At 44.9% G+C, this 27,582-nt stretch overlaps 2 protein-coding genes across 2 annotated transcripts in view; one reads left to right on the top strand and one right to left on the bottom strand.

Moving 5' to 3' along the window:
- LOC103198982 (contactin-associated protein-like 4) overlaps positions 1 to 27,582 on the bottom strand; it is a 204,763-nt gene that overhangs the window by 65,124 nt on the left and 112,057 nt on the right. The window contains exons 9-13 of the mRNA XM_007943199.1: positions 20,827 to 20,976; positions 18,244 to 18,415; positions 15,882 to 15,988; positions 12,731 to 12,850; positions 3,376 to 3,573 (exon numbers count right to left, since the gene is read on the bottom strand). Of these exons, the coding sequence (XP_007941390.1) occupies positions 3,376 to 3,573; positions 12,731 to 12,850; positions 15,882 to 15,988; positions 18,244 to 18,415; positions 20,827 to 20,976 (747 nt within the window). The remainder of the gene's footprint in view (positions 1 to 3,375; positions 3,574 to 12,730; positions 12,851 to 15,881; positions 15,989 to 18,243; positions 18,416 to 20,826; positions 20,977 to 27,582) is intronic.
- LOC103197454 (protein SDA1 homolog) lies at positions 7,599 to 9,661 on the top strand. The gene is given in 4 exon segments (XM_007941351.1): positions 7,599 to 7,894; positions 8,005 to 8,273; positions 8,276 to 8,789; positions 8,791 to 9,661. Coding segments are annotated over 4 exon segments (1,950 nt in total).

The following is a 27,582-nucleotide window of genomic DNA, read 5'->3' as shown; positions in this document are numbered from 1 at the left end:
AGCTGCCTGTCTGCACATATTCCAGAATCACTCTTTTTAACTCTGTAACGTTTTAAAGAGTGAACAATAGTACCCAACTCCTTCTCTTGTGGTATTAACTAATTTTTAAGAAGCACACTTATGTCATTTCTTTAAGAATGACATTAAAAAGGAAGTTGGCATCAAAGTAGAAAACAGCAGTTTTTACCCTGAAGTTAACAGCCGGCTGGGATCATGAAATGCCTGCTTGAAACTAAGCAGAATCAGTATTTTAGGCTAAGTCCTTGACTGCTCTCCTGCCGTCATTCGCTGAGGAACTGTCTGCCTAACTGTGGTGCCCACTGGCCTCGTGGCACAGAAACTTTTGGCATTAAAAGTTTATTTCTCGTCTTGAAAACTGCGCTTGTTCACCTGTGGAGTGACACAATAATAGTGACAAGTCTTTTTCCTTCCTGAATCTTTTCTTGGAAACAAGTCCCTGGCCCAGTGCACCTGGGTCCTCGTGGACATGAGCTTCTAAAGCTGCATCCTGCACGTCCCTGAACCTCTGCACCTGGATCCCACATGGACTTGAACCTCTCACCTGGGTCAGGTGTGAATGTAAGCCTCCAAACCTGTGTCCCGCACATCCCTGGACCTCTGCACCTGGCTCCCACCTGTCCTTGGTCCCACATGCACTTGAGCATACCCTCCTTCCTACGATTCCCCGCGAGAACCGCACTTACATTCCTTATGAATGCTAGTCTTGCAGCACCTGAGGGTCTGGTTCGTGGCCACATCTCTCTCTTTCTTTGCAAGACAGTGAGTTAGAGCAGAGGCTGCAGAGCAGTGACCAGAAATCCCCGACTCTGAACATTCGGGAGAGGATGAGGAGAGGCCAGCAGGCAAGCCCACCCTAGAAGGAGGCTGGGCGGCTGGTGGGGCTGCCACACGTGGGGAATCTGGCACCAGGAGGAGGGAAGGGCACTGTGGCATCTGTTCCTCTTGTTGCCACGCAGTCTCTGCATCTGGTCTAAACCTGTGAGTTGTCACATTAGGCCCCAGAACATTGGGAATTTCTGGTCACTGCTGTGCAGCCCCTGCTCTGACTCACTGTTAGATTCCGAGCCTCTTGTCTGAGACAAACCCACGGCCTTGCTGGCTGCTGTCTGCCCGCACTTCTGGGAGAGTGTGAGGTCCCTGAGAGCACCAGAGACGCAATTTCAAATAAAGCTCACTCTTGGAGGTCAAAGGTTAATTGAGGTTCTTGATAGCTAGGTACCTTTGGTAATAATACTCTGAAACTGTATTACTGCAGCAGCATGCTCTGAGAAAGTGAGGAGGAAGGAACCCATTGTACTCCAGCGGGTGACTATTTCTAATGCACACATTCTCATCTTCCCAATAAAACAGCAATTGTCAAAACACTGTAAGGGTATCAAGGGCCTCCAGGTCCAGCTGTGATTCTTTAAGGTTCTAGAGATTTGTGGAAAGCACAGCAAGTCTTAGGAAAACAAGAGAAGACACAGAAGAGAGGAAAGTAAGAGAGGAAACAGGAACAAATGCCAAGGGATTGGAAGGTGTGTTCCTGACTCACCAGCTCTCTCCTGGCTGCGAGCTGCCTGCAGCCTCAGGCCCGCTGAGCTGAGCCCAGCCTGTGTCCCCACTAATTACCGGGCCACAGGGTCATGGCTTGGGAAGCGACATTTGGGGACTCTGCACCTTAGCAGCATCGAGCACAGCTTCACCTGAGACCAGAGCTTGTCCTCTGAATTCCCAATTCCCAACTGGGCTTGTCCGCCCACCTCCCTCCTGCCTTTCCCACATTCCAAACTCCCAGCACCTGCTCCTGTTTCTCCGGGGCCTGACCTTCCATGGTGCCCTTCCTCTCCCTCTCTCCCGGGTGCCTGTACTCCAGACCATCAGACAGCTGTGGATGGGCCTCTCCATGTCCTTAGCCCAGCCCTCAAGGGGGCACCCTGAGCTACGAAGTGGTCACCCATCCCTGCCACCCGGGGCATGTGGGGGAGCCCAATGACGAGGCCCACCCAAAACTCACAGTGTGGTGTCAACACTGGCAACCTTCACACAAAATCTTCATCCTGCCATCCAAGGGCATCCTGACCTCCGTCAGGGGGCCTCGTCTACTCTCTCCTTCTCCACTGACACTTCACCCCCATGAGCCCGATCAGGGGACCTTGTTCACTCCCTCCCCCAACGCTTCACTTCTGTGACCCCAGTCAGGGGACCTCGTCCACTTCCTTCTCCATCTCCACTGACAATTCACCCCAGGTTCGCCTGCCACCCTGACACCAGACCTGGCACAGACTCTTCCTTGTCTCAGAACCTTTGCCTGTCACGTCCAAGGTTGATGGCTCCACCCAGAGCCCCCTGTCCGGAGAGACAGCCTCTGAACTGCCCCGGCCTCTGTCTGAGCCCTGAACTAGGCAGTACCGTTACTTACAGAAAGTAGGGCCCAAGTGTCAGTGGGCAGCTGTTCGTACCTAGGTTTAGTCCAAATGATGGGAGGAGCTCCCTGGGGAGGAAGCAGGTGCAGGAAGGCATGCTCTCACAGCAAGCCCAGCCCCAGGGGTGCAGGAGACCCCCTTCTACCTGGTGCTGAAGGGAAGCAGGGCCTGGCAGCCCCCGTCCCACTCGTGGACATACATCAGGCCTGGGCCCCACGCTGTAACTTTCCTCCACTTGTAACTTTGCTCTTTGGCAGGAAAAGATGCCAAGTGAGGGTTGGGCAGTGGCTCTAACTTGAAGCTAACAAATTTATCTAACTGCTAAAAAGAGGAATAATTTGCCCCGTTGTTCAAGGGTGAGTTGTTAGGCTATGAAGCACTGGCGGTGAACCCCATGGGACCAGCCACAGGGACAGTGGGTGGCCTGAGCAGTGGGGGGGTCTGCACTGTGGGTTGGGGGGTGCTGAGGGGGGTGGGGGTCTGCACTACAAGGAAACCCGCGAGGCAGGTGCAGGAGCGGAAGAGGTTGTGTGGCAGCTGCATCTGCACAGAGGAACCTCTTCACACCCAGGTATGGAAGGCCTAGAGTGCCTGCCCGAAGCGGGGATGAGTGGGGCATGCCTGGGACCTCGAGGTGGCCTCAGAGGTAGGGAACAGGCCCCCGCCAGCCTGCTAAGGGGGACCTAGCACCTCCTGGGCTGACGTGTGGAGGGCTGCGTGTGGAAAGTCATGCCCCGCTCAGCCAAGTGACGGCTTCCTGCTCTGGGCCCAGGGACAAAGCTGCTGGGAGCCAGCCCCAGGACAGGAGCGCCTTGAGGTGGACTCTGCAAGAAGCAGGCCCTGGGTGGAGAGCCCGTCCACGCGTTCCCTGGGGCCCCTTTGATGAAGACACCTGCACCCCCAGGCCCGGGGGGCCGGGAGCCCTGGGGCCACCCCCTCTGGGTCCTACCTGGCCCATCCTGGAGCCGCGACCTCCTGCAGTGGTAGACAACCTCCTGCTGGCAGTGGCTGGCGCGTGCCACGGTGGCCCGCAGCTGCCCCTCGCTGGCAGCATACTGGAAGGCCACTGAGTGTGGGTGTGGGGGGCTGGCACCCTTGACCCTTGTGAGCGCCGAGCCGTTGTGCTGCAGGACCGTCCATGGGATGTCTGGAGGTGGAGAGGGGAGGAAGGGGACTGTCACCTCCACAGGACACCTGCACAAGCCCCACACCCTCACAGTCACAGCCACTCCCTGGTGAACCAACATGCACCGGTTTTTACTGCTAAACAGGAAAGAGTGGTCTTTTGACTGAGTTTGGGTCCCCATATATCTATACTTCTAGATCCTTTTAAGTGCTTGGAAATGAATAAAAATGATTAAGAGTTTGGGTATTTAGCCAGACTTAACTTTTGTAGAGGGAGCTCTGGTGGCATAGTGCCTAAGGCATTTGACTGCTAACCAGAAGGCTGGCAGTTCAAACCCACCAGTCACTCCTTGGAAGGAAGATTGGGCAATCTACCTCCATAGAGATACTGCCTGGGAAATCCAAGGAGGGTCGCTGTGAGTTGGGAACATCTCGAGGGCAGTGAGTTTGGCTTTTTTTTTTAAAAACTTTTGTAGAAAGAACTGGATATGAAATGTCCATAAAAAAAAAAAAAAAAAAAAATCCAAACCCACTGCCATCCGTCCAGTTGATTCATACTTATAGCAACCCCCATAGGGTTTCCAAGGCTGTAAATCTTTGCAGAAGCAGACTGCCTCATCTTCCTCCCATGCAAAAGCTGGTGGGCTTGAACTGCTTACCTTCTGGTTAGCAGCCCAATGTCTTAACCACTGCACCACCAGAGCTCCTCATTAAATGTCCATAATAACCTAAAATCACAGTGTAAACAGGGCTTTCCTGCTCTCAGACACTACTCTGTGCATCCAACCTCCTGGCTCAGACCCTTTAACAGGAAGCCCAGGGGCCCCCAGGGCTGAGACAGGCAGGCAGTGAGAAGCAGGGACTGTGTCCTGGAGGTACAGCTAGCTGGTAACCAGGACTGAGCTGGGTGACACTGGCCAGGGCCCCTGGACCTCCAGAGTGCATCTCCATCTCGCAGGATCCAAAGGTGGAGTTTAAACTCTGCAGCAGTGAATCCTGGTGCAGATGAAGGGCTGTCAGGCTCCTCACATTCCCACGGTCCACTCTGCTTAGCGAGCCCAGCCCCCAGCCCCTCCAGAAAAAGCAGTCAGTTCAACGGTTCATTTTCACTGGGACTGTACAGAGCAAAGGGCCTCGGAAGCAGCCAGATGGAGCTGCTGTTTGATGTGTGTGTGTATGTATACTCGTTCACAAGAGTCTGAAAATCAGAATGTGTGACCAGCACACACCGAGACGTGCCACTCCCAGTAGGTGTGCCCAGGTAAGGGGGCAGGAGACACAGAGACCTGCTTATCCCCCTCCCACATGCCTCCACCCTCAGTGTACTCTGAGCCCTAAACATCACGGTCCTTTACAGAAGGACACAGCCATGACACCGTGTTTCCTCCCGACACCTAGCAGCCTGCTGTCGTAGAGTCAGAGAACGTGCAGCTGGAAGAGGCCTTTCAGGTCTCCCACCGCTTGCCTCACTGTCCCTGGTGATGCAACACCTGCCGAGCAGATACAGTACAGAGTGGACAGCAATGCAGCCAGCCCTGATTTGTACCTGGAACTCTGTGGTGATGGCGGCTGAGTCCACACAGGTTTGTTGCAGGTTATCAGGGTCTGTGTGACCCTCAGTTATCACCGATCCACCCTGCAAAGCTCAGCCAGCCAACTTCCAGTCCAGAAAACGAAGCCAGTTTAGTTAATGGGCTGGGTCTGTCAGGACTCACACAATGTCATTAACTTGCTCCATCATGAAACACGCTGTGGAAATTCTGTTTCCAAGCAATAAAAAAGAAATGCAGTATGTTTTCAGAATGTGCAGCAACATTAATGATGGTGTGGATATGCTCCAGGCAGTCTCCCTAGCCACTGTACACACAGAAACATGCATGTACACATGGATACATATATATGTGCTTATACACATACCACGCTCAGTATGTGCATGTGTACACATGAGCACATGCATAAAGACCTATCATCCTACAGGTACTCAGTCCCTCCCTTTTGATTGTTTTATTGAAAAGGAGAAGCATTATTCTGGTCAGCAGCTCTTGATGGAAAAGTCTGGTTGGTGGTGGACCCAGGGGAGGACTCTTCTGGCAGGTGCATCAGCAGAGCTGGCTGCCATGTACTACAGTGGGTTACAAGGAGCACAGAGGACTGTCCCGTGGCACAGATGCACCTTCAGATTGCAGGAAGGCTGGACAGCACCTGGTAGGAGTGCATCCTCAGCATGGAGCCACTGACTGATGAAGAGGAGGCGTGTGCCTGCCTCTAGGGTCCCGACATTCTCTGGGTATCTCCTGGACTTCCCTATCGGTGTTTTATCAGCCCCAGTGTTGCTCCTTCTGATGAAGCCTGTGATGTCTCACCAAAACCTCACAGCTTGGCTGTAAGTGGGGCTCGTGTTGACGTGATCCCTACAAGCAGTGGTGTGCTACAGCTGTCTCCTAAGGGCTCCGTGTCTCAGTCACAGCAAATCTCCCAGCTCAGAGGACCTACTGATTCACTTCTGGTCAGATCACCAGAAAGCAAAAGCAGTCTGATTTTCTGTTTGGTATTGAGGGGACAAAAGGAGCTCCGGTGGCCCAGTGGTTAAGCACTTGGCTGCTAACCAGAATATCAGTGGTTTAGGCCCACTAGCCACTCCACAGGAGAGAGATGTGACAGTCTGCTTCTGTAAAGATTTACAGGCTTGGAAACCCTGTGGGCAGTTACTCTGTCCTACCGGGCTGCTATGAGTTGGTAATCAACTCAGTGGCAATGCATTTGGGTTTTCTTTTGGTATTGAAGAGACAGAAGATTTAATAGCTTCCTGAGAATTTTTTAACCTACTCAAAAGTTGTCAAAACAATAATGTCATAAATTATTCTCACAAATTACTCTTTTCATAGGGAAATTGTATTCTTACTAGGATGTGTTAGCATCAAGTGGCTACTGTAACAGAACACCACAAAGCAAGGGGCTCCAAAGCACAGTCTCTCTGAGTTCAGGAGGCCAGAAGCCAGAAGTCTGAAATCAGGTTATCAGCAGTGCTGTGCTCCCTCTGAAGGCTCTAGGCAAGACTCTCTTCCCTGCCTGTCCTTCAGCTTCTGGAGGCTGCTGTCAATCCTTGGTGCTCGTGGCCTGGAGACATATCACTCCAATCTCTTCTTCTGTATTCACACGGTCATCTTCCCTCTGTCTGTGTCTGTGTGTCTCCAAAGACCCCTCTTCTTATAAGGACACCAGTCATTAGACTTAGGGAGCACCCTGCTTCACTGGGACTTCACCTTAACTTGAATACCTCTGAGAGACTTTACGTCCAAATAAGGTCACCCTCACAGTTTCTAAGTGGACGTAAGTTTGGTGTCACATATTCAACCCCTACACAGGGGAGTAACTTAAAACATGAATAAACGGCTCAATCTCCCCCTTTCACTTGCTGCTCATTCTACTGTCCTGAGCATTTCCTCAAAACTCACAGACCTGAACGCTTGGAGGAAATACTTCTATCTGGTGACTGTAACTGAGGACCCACCTGTCACTGCTGCACAACAGCAACAGAGCAACAGCATCACCGAAGGTGTCCCATCTGGGATGGTGAGAACGATGGCACTGTTCTCATAGAAATACCCCAGCATATGGTTCTAACAGGCAGAGATGCATTCTCTAACACTTTAGGAGGCTAGAGGTCCCAATTTGGGGCACCAGCTCTAGGGAAAGCCCTTGTCTCTTCCAACATCTGTGGGCGTGGTGCTCCTTGGAGATCTCCATGTGTCTTGGCATCAAACGCCTCCTGGGCTCAGGAGGTTCTCAGCACAAGGACCCCAGGTCTGAAAGATGTGCTTTGCTACTGACTCCTCTTGTTGGTAGTCAGTTCTCTGTGATTTTTGCTTGCTTGTTTCATCACTTTTATAGCTCAAAAGAGATTAACTCAAAATACCATTTAATCCTATAGATTGTATCCTGCCTCACTAAGATACCTGCCTCTACCAGTTACGTTCGGATACACGTTTTTAAACCTTAGCGGAGACGAAGCAGAGTTTTTCTCTTGTGTGGATTTTCTGACCCAGTATGTCCAGCAGAAACGACAACAAGCTACCCAGCAACCTCCTTCAGTTACAGAATCTGATCAAGCGGGACCCGCCAGCCTACATCGAAGAGTTTCTACAGCAATATAATCGCTACAAATCCAATGTGGAGATTTTCAAATTACAACCAAATAAACCCAGCAAAGAACTGGCAGAGCTGGTGATGTTTATGGTACAGATTAGTCACAGCTACCCAGAACATCTAAGTACCTTTTCTCAGAAACTGAAAGATCTGCTGTCTTATAATCACACTCTCTTGGATCCTGATCTACGAATGACATTTTGCAAGCTTTGATATTACTGAGAAATAAGAATCTCATTAATCCATCAAGTTTGCTGGAGCTCTTCTTTGAACTTCTGTGTTGCCATGATAAGCTTCTGCAAAAGACTTTATATACTCATATTGTGACTGATATCAAGCACATAAATGCAAAACACAAGAACCATAAAGGTAATATAGTCTTGCAAAATTTCATGTACACCATGTTAAGAGACAGTAATGCAACTTCAGCCAAGATGTCTTTGGATGTGATGATTGAACTCTACGGAAGAAACATCTGGAATGATGCCAAAACTGTTAATGTTATCACAACTGCATGCTTTTCTAAGGTCACCAAGACATTAGCCACTGCTTTGACATTCTTCCTAGGGAAAGATGAAGAGAGAAACAGGAAAGTGAGCCAGAATCTGAGGATGAAGGACCAACAGCAAGAGACCTTCTAGTACTGTATGCTACAGGGAAGAAAAGCTCTAAACACAAGAAAACATTGGAAAAGGCTATGAAAGTGCTCAAGAAACAAAAGAAGAAGAAAAAACCAGAAGTGTTTAACTTTTCAGCTATTCACTTGATTCATGATCCCCAAGATTTTGCAGAAAAACTACTAAAACAACTAGAGAGCTCTAAGGAGAGATTTGAAGTGAAGATGATGCTCATGAACCTTATATCCAGATTGGTGGGAATTCATGAGCTTTTCCTCTTTAACTTCTACCCCTTTATTCAGAGGTTTCTACAGCCCCACCAAAGAGAAGTAACAAAGATCTTTCTGTTTGCCACACAAGCATCTCATCACTTGGTTCCCCCAGAGATCATTCAGTCATTGCTCATGACTGTGGCCAACAATTTTGTTAGTGACAAGAACTCTGGTGAAGTTATGACAGTAGGAATCAATGCTATAAGAGATAACAGCTCGATGTCCTTTAGCCATGACTGAAGAACTTCTCTAAGACCTGGCCCAGTTTAAAACACACAAAGATAAGAATGTGATGATGTCTGCTAGAACTTTGATTCAGCTCTTCTGAACACTGAATCCTCAGATGTTGCACAAGAAATTCTGGGGTAAGCCTGTGGAGGCCTCAATAGAAACAAGAGTGCAAGAATATGGAGAATTAGGTGCTAAAGATTACATTCCAGGAGCAGAAGTTCTGGAAGTTGAGAAAGAGGAAGAGAATGCTGAAAATGATGAAGATGAACGGGAAAGTGCCAGTCTCAGTGAAGACGAAGATGATGATGGTGAATGGATTGACGTGCACCACTCTTCTGATGTAGAACAGCAAGAAATTTACAAGAAGCTGAACTGCATGTCCATGGAGGAGCAGAAAGCCAAAGCTGCAGCCATCAGCACTAGTCAGGTTTTAACTGAGGAAGACTTCCAGAAAATCAGCATGGCCCAAATGAGAAAAGAACTCAGTGCTGCCCCCGGGAAAGCAGAAAAGAGGAAATACATTCAAATAGACAGTGATGAGGAGCCCAAGGGAGAATTACTTTCACTTCAAGACACTGAACACCTTCATAAAAAACCAAAGTCTGACAAGGAGAAAAGACTAGCAACTGCAATGGCTGGAAAGACAGATGGAAAAGAATTTGTGAGGAAGAAAACCAAAATGAATCCATTTTCAAGTTCCACAAATAAAGAGAAGAAAAAACAGAAGAACTTTATGATGATGCGGTATAGCCAGAATGTCTGGTCAAAAAATAAACGTTTCTTCAGAGAAAAGCAGCTGGAGCTACGAGATGCACTTTTGAAAAAGAGAAAAAGAATGAAGTAACTTTAGAGCAAGTTTTCCATTTCAAGCGGAGTAGTAAATAAGTGTCGTTGCTCTAAACATTAGTAAGTCAAGAATGTTCATTTATATTAAAAAGCCCAGAAAAAAAAAGATACCTGCCTCTAATCCTGCTTAACTCATAGCAAACCCTCCTTGGGTTTCTGAGGTGGCATCTCTACGGAAGTAGATTGCCCAGTCTTCCTTCCAAGGAATTAACATCATAACACACAGGATAATTACATCAGATCACAAAACAGAGGATAATTACATAATACTGAGAATCACAGTGCAGCCAAGCAGACTCATTTTATGCGGACACAATAAAATCTGCAACAGTCAGGTTAGCCTAGATGAGGCAGGAGAGGTTAGATACAGGTGTGACCAAGTCATTTATCTGCTGCTTCAGCTGTGGTTACAGATACAGTGCTCATGAATACAAAAGAACTGTATCTCCACAGGAATTGAATAGTTCCAATGCAAATGAAACTTATGTTCACAGTCACTTACGAAGGGAATACTCTTTTGAATTCCATACTTATTAATCCAATCAGATCCAATCAGAGATGTCCTAAAACCTTTTTATTTTAGGATTTATAGGCAAGACATTATTATTAAATATTTCACAGAGCACATGCATGCAAGTATTGACATAATTAGGAATTTCCTGGTTTGAACTTACAAAAAAAGAATTATACAAAATACTTTTACTGAATAATTCACCTGGTATCACTTCCTGAACTTAGGGACCATCTCAAGAATAGAACTGATGCACTAAACACTAATTACTGAAGAGCAGATGCACTGTGGGATGACAGGAAGGACATCAACCATGAAGAAAGCAAGAGATTATTAAAAAGATGAGAAAGAAGGAAAAGACAAAAACGTATGTCACAAGAGACTCTGAAACTTGCTCTTGAATATAACAAAGCTAAAGTAAATGGAAGAAATGAGGATGTAAAGAGCTGAACAGAGGATTTCAAAGGGCAGCTCAAGAAGACAAAGTACTCTGATGAAATGTGCCAAGACTTGGAATCAGAAAACCAAAAGGGAAGAACAAACATAGCATTTCTCAAATGGAAAGAACTGAAGGAAAACTTCAAGACTCGAGATGCAATACTGAAGGATTCTATGGGCAAAATATTGAACGATGCAGGAAGCATCAAAAGAAGATGAAAGGAATGCACAGAGTCACTGTACCAAAAAGAACTGATCAATGATCAACCAATTCAGGAGGTGGCATGTGATCAAGAACCAATGGTATTCAAGGGAGAAGTCCAAGCTGCACTCAAGGCATTGGCAAAACACACAAGGATCCAGGAATTCATGGAATACCCACTGATATGTTTCAACAAGCAGATGCAATGCTGGAAGGGCTCATTTGTTTCTGTCAAGAAATTTGGAAGACAGTTTCCAGGCCAACCAACGGGAAGAGATCCATATTTGTGCAGATTCCAAAAAAAGGGGACCTGAAAAAATTTGGAAATTATTGAACAATATCATTAATATCATACACAAGTAAAATTTTGCTGAAGAAAATTCAAAAACTGCTACAGCAGTACATCAACAGAGAACTGCCAGAAATTCAAGGTGGATTCAGAATGTGGAATGAGGGATAACATTGCTGATGTCAGATAGATCTTAGTTGACAGTAGAGAATACAAGAAAGATGTTTACTTGTGTTTGACTATGCAAAGGCATTCAACTATGTGGATCACAACAAATTATGGATAACATTTTGAAGAATGGGAATTCTAGAGCACTTAGTTGTGCCCATGAGGAACCTGTACATAGACCAAGAGGCTGTCATTCAAAGAGAACAAGGGAATACTGGATGGTTTAAAATCAGGAAAGGTGTACATCACGACTTAATTCAATCTGTATGCTGAGTAAGTAATCCGAGAAGCTGTACTATATAAAGAAGGATGCACCATCAGGATTGGAGGAAGACTCATTAACAAACTGTGATATGCAGACAACATAACCATACTTGCTAAAGTGAAGAGGCCTTGAAGCACTTACTGGTAAAGATCAAAGACTATAGCCTTCAGTGTAGATTACAACTGGACCAACAAACAGCATCATGATAAACGGAGAAAACATTATCAAGGATTTCATTTTACTTGGGTCCACAATTCACACCCATGGAAGCAGTGGTCAAGAAATCAAATGATGTATGGCATTGGGAAAATCTGCTGCAAAAGATCTCTTAAACCAAACCAAACTCACTGTCGTCAAGTCAGATCTGACTCATAGAGATACCTCCTTGGGTTTCCGAGACAGTATCACTATGGAAGTAGATTGCCCCACCTTCCTTCTGAGGTGTGGCTGGTGGGTTTGAACCACCAGTCTTTTGGTTAGCAGTCAAATGCCTTAGGCAGTACAGAGCTCCTTTTAAACCAAAACCAAACCAAACACACTGCTGTTGAATTGGATCCGACTCATAGCGACTCTCCTTGGGTTTCCAAGGCAGTATCACTATGGAAGTAGTCACTTTAAGTACTAAGGTGCACCTGACCAAAGCCATGGTATTTTCATTTGCTTCATATACATGTAAAAGCTGGGTAATGAATAAGGAAGACTGAGGAAGAATGGATGCATTTGAATTATGATGTTGGTGAAGAATACTGAATACACCATGGACTGCCCCAGAAGAGTGAACACACATGTCCTGGAAGAAGTACAGCCAGAACACTCCTTAGCTGCGAGAGTCAAGGCTCTGTCTCATATACTTTGGACATGTTACGAGAAGAGATCAGACCCTGGAGAAGAACATCATGTTGGGGAAAGTGGAGTGTCAGCGAGAAAGAAGACCTTCTCCCAGATGGGTTGACACAGTGGCTTCAACAATGGGCTCAAATATGGAAACAGCTGGGAGCATGCTATAGGACTGGGTAGTATTTGTTCTGTTGTACACAGCTTTTCTATAAATTAGTACTGACTCAAAGGTAACTAACAACATCACAATGTTATCCTAATAAAGCTGCCAAGCAAGTAAATGCTTACTTGGTGAATTTGGGTTTTGTATTTAATATGAATGATCAAACTGAACTCAAATAAAACATTTAAACTCACCAGTTAAGTTACAAAATACCAGGAAGGGTTCCAGGGGGCCACTGCCATCAGGGTCGATGTGGTATAATCCTGAGGGGTTCCCCCTGTGCTTGTAGGCTTCACAGGACTGCTCGTACAGGGCTGGAAAGAAACATCTCCCATGGGAAAGGGGACAGAGCAAATGTTCTCAACATTTCAATTAGGAGAAGGCCAAGTTCTGTATCACAGTCAATATTTACCCACCCAGAGAAAACGTGGCCATATCTAAAATATAAAATTATGTTTTAATCAGTGTGCTTGGTATTTAAGTTGGTAGAAGAAACAAGTATTGAAATTATTTAAAAACTATTTTAATCCACTAAACCCCCCAAAAAACCCATTGCCATCAAGTTGATTCTAACTCATAGCAACCCTTTAGAAATGAGTAGAACTTCCCAATGGTTTCCAATGCTATACTCCTTTATGGAAGCAGAGTGCCTCATCTTTTTCCCACGGAGTAGCTGGTGGGCTAGAACCACTGATCTCTTGGTGAACAACGGAGTGCTTTAACCACTATGCCACCAGAGCTCCTTAATCCACTAAAGGCGGATGAAATTACCTACTCTGATGGGAAATTGGGTTTTCTGTTTTATGTTACAAGTGTTTACATGCTGAGACATTTTTACAATTGCAGTGTGTTAGCAAAGGCCCTGGCTGATGGAAACTGTCCATATGCTTGGCTGCTAACTGGAAGGATGAAGGCTCGCATCCATCTAGTGGCACCTCAGAAGATAGGTCTGGTGATCTCCTTGCAAATAACCATCCACTGACAGCCTGAGCCAAGCACAGTTCTACTGTGACACACCCGAGGATGCCATTAGATAGACGCCTTCATAGCAACTGGCTTTAATGTGATCTCTTTCTTCAGTGGCACACATCACTCGAGTAATTAACCCTTACATATAGCACACACAGCACATAAGCTTCATATATACTGCATCTTCTCCCTTTGCTCAAACCTCAAGTTAAAAGTGAAGCCATAATGTCTTCAGTTCAGGTCTGTCTGGCCTCATCTCTCAGCTCAGCCTCTGTGAGCAGTTACTCTGAGTCTGCCAAGTTTCTACCTCCCTCTGTTTACCTGCTACCAACCACAGGAAAGTCAATTCAATCATGGCTCACAGTTGAAATCCATTTATTTATCTTCTGAGTGTTTTCTCAGAGTTCTTGGAATTACATTTATTTCGTTAGAGTTGCCAATGACAGTTACACAAGGATAATTAACCTGTCAGAGCATCCTCAGCAGTGGTCTTCTTTGTGTGGGATTCTACGCCAGGTGAAGAAGACAGAGAGGTAGAAGGCATGACCCTCAGAGAACCTCCTGCCCCCTGCTCAGGCCTCTGGTCCCCAGACCTCACTGACTCGACAATGGGCCATGGCCTGGAGACATGTGTCTCCCTCACCCTTCTCACCTGGCCTTCCTGCAGGTTACAGGGAGCAGGCAGACACTCTTGGGTGACGTAGGGAGAACAAAGGTTAGTGAAGCCTGAAACTGCTCTGGTTGCCCCTCTCCTTGACTGCACCGAGACCTCCAAGTCCCTTTGTGGATCTCCAGGCTGGGATTCTGGGTTCTAGTCCCAACTCCTCCCTAAGGATCACAAGGTAAGGTCTTAGACAAGTCACTATTCTCCCCAAAATCCAAGCCTCACATCAGGAAGGGCATCATGGCAATCCCTGCCTCACCATCTCCTTTAAACGTCATAAGGATTAAATTAGACAAAAAGTGCAAAAATTACACCAAAGCATTGGTTCTGGGGTGATGATTTTGACTCCCAGGGACACTTGGAAATGTGTAGAGACAGTTTTGGTGTCACAACTGGATGTGGGGTTAGTGATACTGAAATCTCATGGGTGAAGGCCAGGGATGCTGCTAAACACCTCGCTACGCACAGAGCAGCCCCCGTAATAGTTTCTGGGCCCCAAATGTCAGTAATGCTGAGGCTGACAAACCATGCATCAAGGTGACGAATGACAGGAGACGGTCCATTACAGTACCATCTCTGTTCCCTCAGCAGTACAATGGGGACTTCAGAAGCACCTAAGTCCTAGAGAAGGAGCTCTGGTGGCGTAGTGGTTAAGGCATTCAGCTGCTGACCAAAAAGTCAGTGGTTCAAACTCACCAGCTGTTCCATGGAAGAAAGATGAGGCAGTCTGGTTCTGTAAAGATTTACAGCCTTGGAAACCCAATAGGGATGCTGAGTCAGAATTGACTTGATGGCAGTGAGTTTGGTTTTTGGTTTGGTAAGTTCTAGGGCTGCTGTATAGGTTGAATTAGGTAATACAGAGAATGCATTAGAACAGGACCTGTCATGTAAGGAGTTCTTAATATACAGGAACAATTGTCACCATCATCACCATCATTATTATCATCACCACCATTATTGTCATCATCACAATTATCACTGTCATCACCATGACCACCATCACTTCATTATCATCACCATCATCACCACCACCATCACCACCATCACCGCTATCACCATCATCATCACTATCAACACCATCGTTACTATCACCACCATTACTGTCATCATCATAATTATCACTGTCATCACCATGACCACCATCACTTCATTACCATCATCACCACCACCATCACCACCATCACCATCATGATCATGACCACCATCACCACCACCACCATCATCACCATCACTAACACTGTCTTCATCATCACCACCACCATTAAATGATGCCAGGGTTGGAAGGGTCTCTCTCTGAAATCTGAATCCCCATGGCAATTGGTCCCCTCCTGCCAGGGCTCCTCTTGAGAATATGTTTAATTTTATGACCATTCATAACCTGATGATGATCATATATCCACTTTATGTTGTTGCCAGAAAGGCTCAGAACCAAAATTGCTGCCCAACTCAAGAAACCAAACAAGAGATTATAATCGGCATGCTTGACTTTGTTTCATTTTTCTCTTTGATTGCATTCTATTGTTGAATATGTATTTTCCTTTTATCTGTTGTCTCCTACTTTCTTTCCAGTTTAGGACTCCACTGGATGCTGAAATGCATGTTTGTTTACCAAATCATAGCTCTACAGAGACATGGGCACTCATCCTAAAAATATGGAACACAAAGTCCCTGGGAATCAGGACAGACAGGGCAGGTAGTCACGAGAGGCTTACAGTGGTGGCATGTGGCGCCTGTGTATCCTGTGCCGCTGCAGTTGCAGTTGAAGGTGTTCCAGGTCTGGGAGCACTTGCCACCATGCTCACAGTAGTTGGGCAAACACCTGAAAGAAGGAGCAGAGACAGTCTCTGTTCCACCCCAGGTCATGACACATACAGGTCAAATATGCTGAAAATGCATGAATGCCATGCAGGATGACAGCAGTCACATATGCACCTAATTCCAAGTGATAACGGACACTGTAAATGGAGTTCCCTACCCCTAACAGGGAGTCCTAGGGAAGTGCAAGCAGATACAGTGCTCTGCAGTTAACCAGCAGATTGGCAGTTCAAGTTCACCTTGAAAGAAGGACTGGCGATCCACTTCCGAAAAAATCACTCATTGAAAACCCTGTGGAGCACGGTGCTCCTCTAATAGCCATGGGGTTGCCATGAGTCGGGATAGACAGAAAGTCACCTGGTATGGTTAACCACTAACACTGCCTGAACTGAGTCAATGCACCTGTCAGGCTGAGATGATCATCCAGCATTTGTGACAGCTGAACTGTGTCCCTTCCTTTATATCGGAGAATGATTTTTATCTACCAAAGTAACACACAGTTTACTTTATAAAACATAAAATAGTAATGATCCTTATCATGTTGAATTACCCCATGTTTAAATTTTGAAAGGAAGGAACGGCAGTGAAAGGGAGAGATCAAGGGGAGACATCCAAAAGGAAAGAGAGAGGGAGTGAGGCAGAGGACCCCTGCCCACATGTCACCGCTGGGCCAGGAATCCAGAGGATCCCCAAGAAAGGGAGGGGGGCAGACCCCCGTCCACATGTCACCACTGGGCCAGGAATTGGGAGGGGGGCAGACCCCCGTCCACATGCCACCACTGGGCCAGGAATCCAGGGACTCACTTCCTGTAGGCTCACATATCATTCCAGTTCTTTTTCATTTAGGGTTTAGAATAAAAGGCCATTTGGGAGCAAAGCTTCATGTCCACTGTGCTCTCCTAAGAAGAATCAATAACTCAGCAAAAGCTCAAGTTAACCCAATAGCTATCTATGTGTGATGTGTATTTGCCATCTGCTTAATTAACTAAAGGAGCACTGGTGGCGCAGTGCCTAAGGCATGTGACTGCTAACCAGAAGGGTGGCTGTTTAAACCCACCTCCATGGAAGGATGATGCGACAATCTACTTCCATAAAGATTTACTACCTTGGAAACCCAATGGGGGTCGCTATGAGTCAGAACTGACTAGATGGCATTTGGGTTTTGCTGGTAATTAAACTAAGAAAGGAACATTTGACATTCCACTTACAAGACTTTTATGAATTTCAATTAATCACAGTCTTACTGGTTTTCTTGATTATAAAAAGCAAATGTTTACTATCAAATAATCAAGCTATCCAAAAGACTACCAGAAAGTAAAAATCACCTGAAATCTTAGCAGGCAAAATAACCACTACAGTTGTATATGTATTTACGTATAAGGATATAAACTTGAATTTATATATGATATTTTGTTAACATTCTTATCAATGAATCAATAATATGTTCATTTCCATGACAAAATATTTATATTTATCTTAAAACTTTTTAAGGGTCATAGAAATCCACTAATTCAGCCATAATGAATTTTCAATGTTATATATTTGAACTTATTAGAGCCCTAGTACGAGGAGGAGCCCTGGTGACATAGTCCCTAAGACACTTGACTGCTAACCAGAAGGCTGGCGGTTCAAACCCACCAGCCACTCCTCGGAAGGAAGGTTGGGCAAGCTACTTCCGCAGTGATACTACCTCGGAAACCCAAGGAGGGGTCGCTATGAGCTGGATTCGACTTGATGGCAGGGAGAGAGAGAGAGAGAGTTGAGAGTATGAGGAGGAGAGTCCATGGAATATTAAAATCAGTGGCAAAAACTTAAAACATGATTAATCAGAAGCACAAATAGAGGGCCCTGGTGGGGTTTTTTTTTTTTTTTTTGAACAGACAATATAGAGGTTTTTAGCATGTGAAGAGCTAAGTTACTTTGTGTACAAAACTGAAGACGAAGTCTTTCGTTCCTCTGGTAAATGCTGTTCTAATTGATCTACATTTCCCAGCCCATATGCCTTCTATCCAAATGTTGTCATGTGAAGGAAGCTATTCTACACAAGTATAGGTAAAATTTTCTTACCGTTTAGAATTAGAAATATAACTATCCTACTTCCTGTGTACCATCCCTGGAAGGAGAGAGACAGAAAGGAAAGAGAAGGGCGAACGGAGGGAAGACAGACAGACAGAAACAACTTCCCAGCTACCCACCTGCCTGTGTGATGGTAACCTGCCATCAACAGTTCAAGTAAAGGGATGCCACGGCCGTCCTTACCTGTCGAGGATGCCGCAGGTATCTACCTGGAGGTCGCTGAAGTTCCCCAGTGACCCCTGCTGCACTGCAATCAGGTCCACTTCTTGGGCATTGATGGAGATGTCTCTCAGACAGCCCTGGAACCCTCCGAGGGCTGGCGCACACTCAGACCCAGAGCCGAGAGGTGGGCACCCTGATGGGTCGGACACACAAAGGGAAAGAGGATGACCAGGACACAAGGTCACACAGCACAGGCAGGAAAGGCAGCTTGTTCCCTCTGCTTACAGAGCCCTGAGGCTCAGGTTTCCTTTACATCTAGGAGAGCTTCTGCTCCCTCCCTTGGGAGGAGCGAATGGCATTGGAGTCAGGAATGGAAAAAAATGGAGCTTTGTTATGATGTAACAATGAAGTCAAAGCAAGAGCCTTTGCTGAAGCACCCTAGAAAACTTCAACTCCTTTTAACATTAGCCATCGTAAGTGAACAGATTAAAACGCAACACGGATTTACAATTTGAGAAGAAGTAACAGATCCTATCATTATACACTAATGGTCATCGCTCTGCAATACTTTCTCTTCCCAATGAGCCACATTAATATGGCAAACACAAGGATGCACTCACATGCCAAGCCCTCATGAGCTCCACTGCGGTGCCATATGCAGCACACAGCACTCGGAGGTTTCCGATCCAAAGGGATCTCTAAACAGCTAGTCACACTCTGAAGCCTTTCATCTATTGTTTTCTTATTTATAGGGTGATAGACAGTCTAAATGGGTAACATCTACTGAAGGAGGCATGCCCATTATAAAAAAAGAGTGAACATTCCAGATGGAATTAAGGTTGCTAACCGGCTGGCTCTGAAATGAGGAGATTATCCTGCATTATTTGGGTGGGCCACTCTAATCACATGAATCTTTAAAAGGAAAGACACTTTCCTTGCTATAGTCAGAGGGAGATGCAATGAAAGAATGAGGGTCATGGCAACGGGCCTTAGCTGCCTCTGGAGACAGACAAAGTGGGTCATGAGCTAAAGAGTGTGGGCAGCCGCTAGGATCTGGAAAAGGGGAGGCTCCAGAAAGGCCAGAAGCTGCCACACCCTGCTGCAGTGGAGCCCGGTGTGGACATATGACTTATGACAGTTCAATACACTAAACCGTGCACTTCTAACTAACTAAGTGTGTGGTCATTTGGTTTGGACATATGACTCATGACAGTACAACACACTAAACCGTGCACTTCTAACTAACTAAGTGTGTGGTCATTTGGTTTGGACATATGACTCATGACAGTACAACACACTAAACTGTGCACTTCTAACTAACTAAGTGTGCGGTCATTTGTTATGGAAGCGATAGAAAATTAATACAAGGAGAGAGAGAAAAGGGCAGAAAAATTTTGAAAAAATAATGACTGAAAACTTCCCAAACTGTTTGAAAACCATTAGGAAGCTCAGCAAACTGCAAGATGGATAATCACAAACGGATCCACAGCTAGACACACAGTCAAACAGCCCAAAGACAGCAACAGAGAGAAAATCTTGAAAGCAGCAAGAGGAAACGGCACATCCCATGCAGGGAAGCTGACTTCTCATCTGAAGTAACGAAGACAGAAAGCAGTGATACAGCATACTCAAAGCGCTGGGAAAAATCGTCAAAGAATTCTGCACTCAGGGACTCTAGCCCTCAAAACGGAAGGCAAAATAAAAGATCCTCAGAAAACAAAGAATGAGAGAATGTGTTGCCAGCAAACATGTCTTAGAAGAAACACAAAAGGAAATCCTTCAAGATGGAAGGAAAGGAAACCAAACAATAATTCAATTCACATGGATAAATTAAGAAAACTGGAAAAGGCAAAGCCATGGATGAATATTACAGATTGTATAAATAACGCTTTCCCCTTTTCTGCTCTTAATTGATTTCAGTGCATAAGATTGCATAAAGCAATATTTATTAAATGGCATTCTTGGCCTTGTAACAGAAACACGCAGCCATAGGTCAATAACAGCCAAAGGAGAGCAGGGAAATGGAGCAACAGTGGCACACATTTTTATATTTTACCAGAATTCCATTGTTTTTAATATGAATTAGAGGGTGATGAATTACAATGCATCCTTAGAGCAGTCACTAAGAAACTTACTTAAATAATTACAATGGTATGGAGAAAGGGGAACAAAAAACACTCAAGAAATAGAGAAAACATACAGCAGAATGGCACACACAGTGAGTAGGCACTTCACAATCATGACCAAATAAAGGTGACACCGGGGGTGACCCATGGGAAGATTAACAGTTACCTAAGACTGGAGTTGGGAGTAGGGTTGGACGTCAGCTGGACATGAGGAATAATTTTAGGATAAAGGAAATATTCTAAAACTGGACTGTGGTGATAGGTGCACAGCCCTACAAATTTACTAAAGTTCATTGAATCATACACTTTAGGTCGGTGAATTTGATGTAAATTACATCTCACTAAAGCTGCTTTGAGGGGAAAAAAAGTTCTTCATGTTTGCTGAAGTCTTGGGGAATCAGAAAGAGTACACTACAAAAATCATGACTGCACTCTCATACAGGGGAGTGAAGATACCTCACTCAGCCCCTTCACTCACCTCCAAAGTAATAGGCCTTGCCTGAATAAATCTCCGTGGGGACCACAGCATGAGCAGCGGAGGCCATGTCCTGATCCACTGTTAAACTCAGGTGATTCCTCTTGGCTATGATAGAGACGGAATGCCACTGCCCATCACTCACTCCAGCACCTGAGAAACCAACATCAAACAAAAGTGACACCCATTAACCACAAGGCTGGGAAATGCTGGAGAAAAGTACAGAACAAAGTGGGTAGAGGGAATCCACCCCATGCGTGTGGTAGGAGAGTGCACAGTCCACCACCATCCACAGGGAGCCCTGAGTTCCAAACGTCTAAAGTCTCCCATCATGTGACCCAGGACACCTTCCAGCTCACATTCAAGTCTTTGAACTTTAGAGGAGATAACAAAGGAGTTACTGTCCAAAATCCTGGGATAAATTAAAACACACTTTGTATTATTTCTTCACCGTTCCATGTTATATATCTAGGCAGATCCTGTAATAATATATAGATGTTATAGTATTATATATATATATATATATATATATATATATATAAAATAATAAAGATATTTAGAAGAATATTAATAAAATGGAAAATTCTCAAGAAATTATGCATGTGTGTGTGTTTGTGTATGGACACACACATTTACCAGATAGACAGGAAATGTGCCTAAAATAAATGGTCACTTGTAGATGAAGGGATTGCAGCGATTTCCACTGTATTTCACTTTTACTTTGCTCTATTTTCCAGATTTGCTGCAAAGGACACGAGCTGTTGCTGTAATCAGAAAGCAAAGTGTTCTTATGAGTCTTAAATATCATGATGGTCCCTCAAAAGCATTCACCATCTTGTGGATCTGTGACATAATACCTCATTCCTCCTTTAGAAGGAGTGAGATTAAGTCACTGGAGGGCAGGTAGTGGCCACATGCCCTTTCTCTCCCTCTTGTAGATTTACTTATCAGGTTTCATATCTGCAGTATCACTCTGCAGATAAAATTAGTACTCAGTAGCCTCAGTGGTCCAGCAGACCTGGAAGGCAGTGACAGGTCTGTTTTTCATTCTCCGTGGTTGCTCGGTTCCTGGGAGGCTGTTTCCCAGTGCTTGGTTCAGGCAGGGTATCAACCCCTTGACCAGATGGACAGGTTTGCAGTAAGACAAAGCCAGCCCTGTCTGCTAGCAGCTCATTGTTTATGATATATCAGGGAAGAAGAGAAAAGAAGGTTTTCAAAGATTCAATATGGTTTCTAAAAGAGAACAGGAAAGAGGCAGAAACATAGCATGGAGCTCTGATGGCGTAGTGCCACAGGCATCTGACTGCTAACCAGAAGGCTGGCAGTTCAAACCCAAGCCACTCCTCAGAAGGAAGATTGGGCAATGCACTTCTGTAGTGATACTGCCTCGGAAACCCAAGGACGGGTTGCTATGAGTTGAATTGACTTGACAGCAGTGAATTTTTGGTTTTTAGATCTCATTTCGCTATATTGTTGTTTGGTGTCATCGATAGGCTCTGACTGATAGGAATCCTATGTACAACAGAACAAAACACTGCCCGGTTGTGTGCTATCCTCACAGTCCTTGCTATACCCGAGCCCACTGTTGCGGCCACTGCGTCAGTCCATCTCGGTGAGGGTCTTCCCCTCTTTCGCTGACCTGCCACTTCACCGAGTATGACATCCTTCTCCAACGGTCTCTTCTGACAACATGACCAAAGTAGGTGAGACGAAGCCTGGCCACACACGCTTCCATTCAGGCTGTACTTCTTCCAAGTCAGATTTGTTCCTCTGGCAGTTCATGGTATTTTCATTATTCTTTGCCAACACCATAATTCAAAGCCATCAACTCCTCTTCAGCTTTCCTTGTTCATTGTCCAGATTTCACATGTATATGAAGTGACTGAAAAAACCATGGCTTGGGTTAGGCACACCTTCATCTTCAAAGTGACATCTTTGCTCTTCAACACTTTAAAGAGGTCTTTTGCAGCAGATTTGCCCAGCGCAATATAACATCTGATTTGTGGACTGCTACTTCTGTGAGTGTTGATTATAGATTATAGTGTTGATTTCATTTTACACGTAAAATGAAATCTTAGACAACTTCAATCTTTTCTCCATTTAACTTGATATTGCTTACTGGTCCAGCGGTGAGAATTTTTTTTTTTTTTTTTTTAATTTATTGTGATTTGGGTGAAGATTTACAGAGCAAATTCACTCTCCATACAGCAGTTCACATATACTTTGTCTCATGTCACTGACCACAGTTTACCACAATGCAACAGCTCCCCTCCCACTTCCTCCCCATAGTTACCTCTTCCCAGTGTCCATCCCTCTATACTCTCCTGCCACCTGAGCTGTCTCCCTGTGCATAAGCAGCCCATCTTTCTCCCATAATTGTTCTCTCCAAGGACTGTATCTACTTGAGGTAAATGTTCAACTCATATGCCTGTATTTGTTTGCCTGGAAACTACAGGTATGGGTTCAATTCCAGACCTGAAGTGCAGCTAGGGGCCATAGTCTCAGGGGTTCCACCAGCAAAGCTGGTCACCAATTTTTTTTCCCCTCCAAATGATTTTGAGTTTTGTTCCACATTGTTCTCCCTCTCTATCAAGGGTCTCCTACATAGATCCCCTTCCAAGTGGATGACAGTGGTAGCCGGGCACCATCTAGTTCTTCTGGTCTCATAGTTGTATAGGCTGCAGATCGGATGGTGTACTAGTCGCTAGGACTAATTGTTTCCATGAATTTTGGTTTTCTTCATTCTTCTTTGCTCTGGATGAGGAGAGACCCATCGTTGCATCTAGATGGCAGCTTGCTAGCTTTCAAGATCCCAGTCGCTACTTGCCAAAGTAGGAGGTGGAACAATGTTTTGTGTAGTATGCTATGCCAATTGAGCTTGATGTCCCCTGCGACTATGGTCCCAAGTGTGCAGGTTCAACTACTCGGTCCCTCTGGGTAGCTGGCTGTGACCAAGCAGTCACCACAACCTTTGCCCCTTGTCAGCTCTACTATACACTTAGGAATTATGATCATTCACATAAACTTATAGGACCATTGTCTGCCAACCCTATATATGCTCTTGGATACACTCCCCATTTCACAGACATATCTAATCATTTAGCCTGTCCACCCATCTATCCATCCATATACCCATGTTTGCCTTCACTAACACCGCAGTACTGTATGTGCAAAAGGGTTCGTATTTGTTGTCTATACCTCCCATGTACCTCTCTATGTCGTTCTGATCCTCAATGCTGCCATATTGGTCACTCACATTTGGGACATTGCCCTTCTCTTCACCCAAATCAATACTTATCTCTATCTATCTAACAGCCTTCCCTCCCCTCCCCTCCCACCCCTGGTAACCAACAAAGAACATTTCCTTCTATAGATACATCTTTCCTTAACTTTTACAATAACAGACTAATACAATATTTGTCCTTTTGTGATTGACTTATTTCACTCAGCATAATGTCCTCCAAGTTCATCCACATTATACAGTGTTTTGCAGATTCTACATTATTTTTTAGCATTGCATGGTCATGGTGTCCCTGGTTTCTTGGAATTTTTGTTTTCTTTATGTTAAGGTGTAATCCATACTGAAGACTGTCGTCTTTAGTCTTCATCAGTGTTTCAAGGCACCTTCAGTTTCAGCAAGAAAGGCTGTGTCATCTACATATCACAGGTTGCTAATGAGTCTTCCTCAAATCCTGAAGCCACATTATTTGTCATATAGTCTAGCTTCTCAGATTATTTGCTCTGCATAGAGATTGAATAAGTATGGTGAAAGGATACAACCCTGACACACTCCCTTCCTGATTGTAAACCTTGCAATAGATCCCTGCTCTGTTCAAATGACAGCCTTCCAGTTTATGTACAGGTTCCTCGTGAGCAAAATTAAGTATTCTGGAATTCCCATTCTTCTCAATGTTACCCATAATTTGTTATGATCCACACAATCAAATTCTTTTCATAGTCAGTAAAACACAAGTAAACATCTTTCTGGTATTCTTTGCTTTCAGCCAAGATCTACTTGACATTAGCAATGATATCCCTCATTCCACATCCTCTTCTGAATCCAGCTTACATTTCTGGCAGTTCTCTGTCAATATTCCACTGCAACTATTTTTGAATTATCTTCAGCAAAATTTTACTTACATGTGATATTAATGATATCATGTGATAATTTCCACTATCTTTCTTTGGAATGGGCACAAATATGGATCTCTTCCCGTCAGTTGGTCAGGTGTTCCAAATTAAGTGGCATAAATGAGCAAGTCCCTCCAGCAGTGCATCTGTTTACTGAAACATCTCAATGGGTGTTCTGTCAATTCCTGCAGCCTTGTTTCTCATCAATTCCTTCAGCACAGCTTTGACTTCTTCTTTCAATAGCATTGGTTCCTGATCATATGCTACCTTCTTAAAGGGATGAACATCAATCAATTCTCTGTACAGTGACTCTGTGTATTCTTTCTGTCTTCTTTTGATGCTTCCTGCATCATTCAACATTTTTCTCATATAAACCTTCAATATCACAACCCACGGCTTGAATTTTTTCTTCAGTTCTTTCAGCTTGAGAAATGCTGAGTGTGTTCTTTCCTTTTGGTTTTCTAACTAATATTCATATGTCTATCCAATCCCAAAGACAGCTGAGCAGCAAGATGGCAAGGCTTTAAACTCCAAACCAAACTCACTGCCACTGAGTCAATTTTGACTCGTAGTGACCCCTTCTTGGGTTTCTGAGGCAATATTTTCATGGAAGTAGATTGCCCAACCTTCTCTCCAAGGAGTGGCTGGTGGGTTTGAACTACCAGCCTTCTGGTTAGCAGCACTATGCCACCAGAGACCTGAAAATCAACATGGAAATAGCTAGAAAAAGCATGTAGCTAAGACAATTAATGCTTCAATGACACTGGGATTATAAAGGGGTTCTTCAGGTCCCACTGTCATCTGACTGGTTTCTGGTTTGATCTTCATAAGGGGGACAAGGATTGACAAAATAAATTATCTTAGGCTTCGAATTGGCTACAATAATAATTTTAAACAATTTAAAATGACAATCTGTGAAGCTGTATATTAACATTGAAACTTTGCCTTCTAATTCAAATATTTATACAAATTGTCTCAATTCAGCTCCAAGTTCAACACCATTTAACTTTCATTCCAAGTTAAGAATCTCAATGAATATGAGATTACCAATTTAAATTTTTAATAGCCAAGACAAAAGTGAACCACTCTTATTTAATGAAAGGATGTACTTTATTATGATAATAATTCATAAGTAAATATGTTCTTCTCATTAAAAAGCCACTGTGTTAGTTTCCTATAACTGTGCTTATGGTGTTGCAGGTGTCCCCGGCTGTGAATGAGATCAGTTCCTAAGTGTCTTTAAATCCAATTTGTAGGTCAACTGGAACAGGTGCACACATTTTTTATTAAAAAAAAAAAAAAAAAAAAACCAAACTCACTGCTGTCGAGTCGATTCTGACTCATAGCGACCCCTACTTGCATTTCCGAGGCGGGATCTCTACAGAAGTAGATTGCCCAGTCTTTCTTCTGAGGAGTGGCTGGTACATTTGAACTGCCAGTCTTTTGGTTAGCAGTCAAATGCCTTAGTGTTGCTTTAAGTGCACGAAAAGGCTCAAAAACGTTTCAATGATATAAAAGCTGCATGTGCAGCAAGTAAAGCTGATTGTAATGAAGGATTTGTTGGGAGTAGAAACTCACTGCCATCGAGTCAATTGGAGTCACAGCGACCCCTCCTCGGGTTTCCCAGGTAGTATCTCTATGGAAGTAGACTGCCCAATCTTCCTTCCATGGAGTGGCTGGTGGGTTTGAACAGCTAGCCTTCTGGTTAGCAGTCAAATGCCATAGGTTTAATTGTTTCAAGTGAGGACAAATTTACATAACAAGGGCAAGTAGGTGCTGTCCTGAAGTTACAGGAGCTGCAGTCCCAAAGTCTGGGATGTGGACTCATCTTAGGGTATTCGGGCAGGATCTGTTGCCAACCTCACTCAGGTGGTTGTTGGCAGGACTCAGCTCCTTGTGGACCAGTGGACTGAGGCCTCAGGTCCTTGATGGCTGTGGGCTGGGGGCTGCCTTCAGTTTGCGCCATGTGGGCCTTTCCATAGGGCATCTCACAACCTGGCCACTGGCTTCCCTTAGAGCAAGAGACAGCACACTGTCGAGGGCAGCTGTCTCTCTGTGTCCTAATCTCAGAACTGGCAACTCATTACGATGCCACATTCTCCTCACTAAGGAGTCACTGGGTCCAGACCTCGTTCAGGGAATGGGGTTAAAGAAGGGTGTAAACTCCACGAGGTCACCAGGGCCAGCCCAGAGGCCACTCCCCATGGATGGCTTCATCAACTCTTTCCCAACCTGAATGTCTTATCTCTTCCTTTCCACTATGGATATCTTTATCTAGGAAGCTCTGGTGGCACAGTGCCTAAGGTGTCTGACTGCTAACCAGAAGGCTGGTGGTTCAAACCCACTAGCCACTCCTTGCAAGGAAGATTGGGCAACCTACTTTGGTAGTGATACAGCCCCACAAACCCAAGGAGGGGTCGCTATCCTCATCAACCCCGTCCTCATTACCTCCTTCCTACCACTGATGTTCTCCTCACCTCCCTACTGTTGATGTCCTCATCAACCCCTTCCCACTGCAGATGTCCTCATCACCTCCTTCTGTTGAGCATGTATGTTGTTGTTGTTATGTGCCATCGAGTCAAACCCAACTCATAGCGACCCCTCCTTGGGTTTCCGAGGCAGAATCAC

The sequence above is a fragment of the Orycteropus afer genome, unplaced genomic scaffold, assembly GCF_000298275.1.
Source record: "Orycteropus afer afer isolate SDZICR_OR568_19922 unplaced genomic scaffold, OryAfe1.0 scaffold00006, whole genome shotgun sequence".
NCBI classification, from domain to species: domain Eukaryota; kingdom Metazoa; phylum Chordata; class Mammalia; order Tubulidentata; family Orycteropodidae; genus Orycteropus; species Orycteropus afer.
The sequence above is the reverse complement of the archived record's forward strand: the minus strand, read 5'-3'. Positions and strand labels throughout refer to the sequence as shown.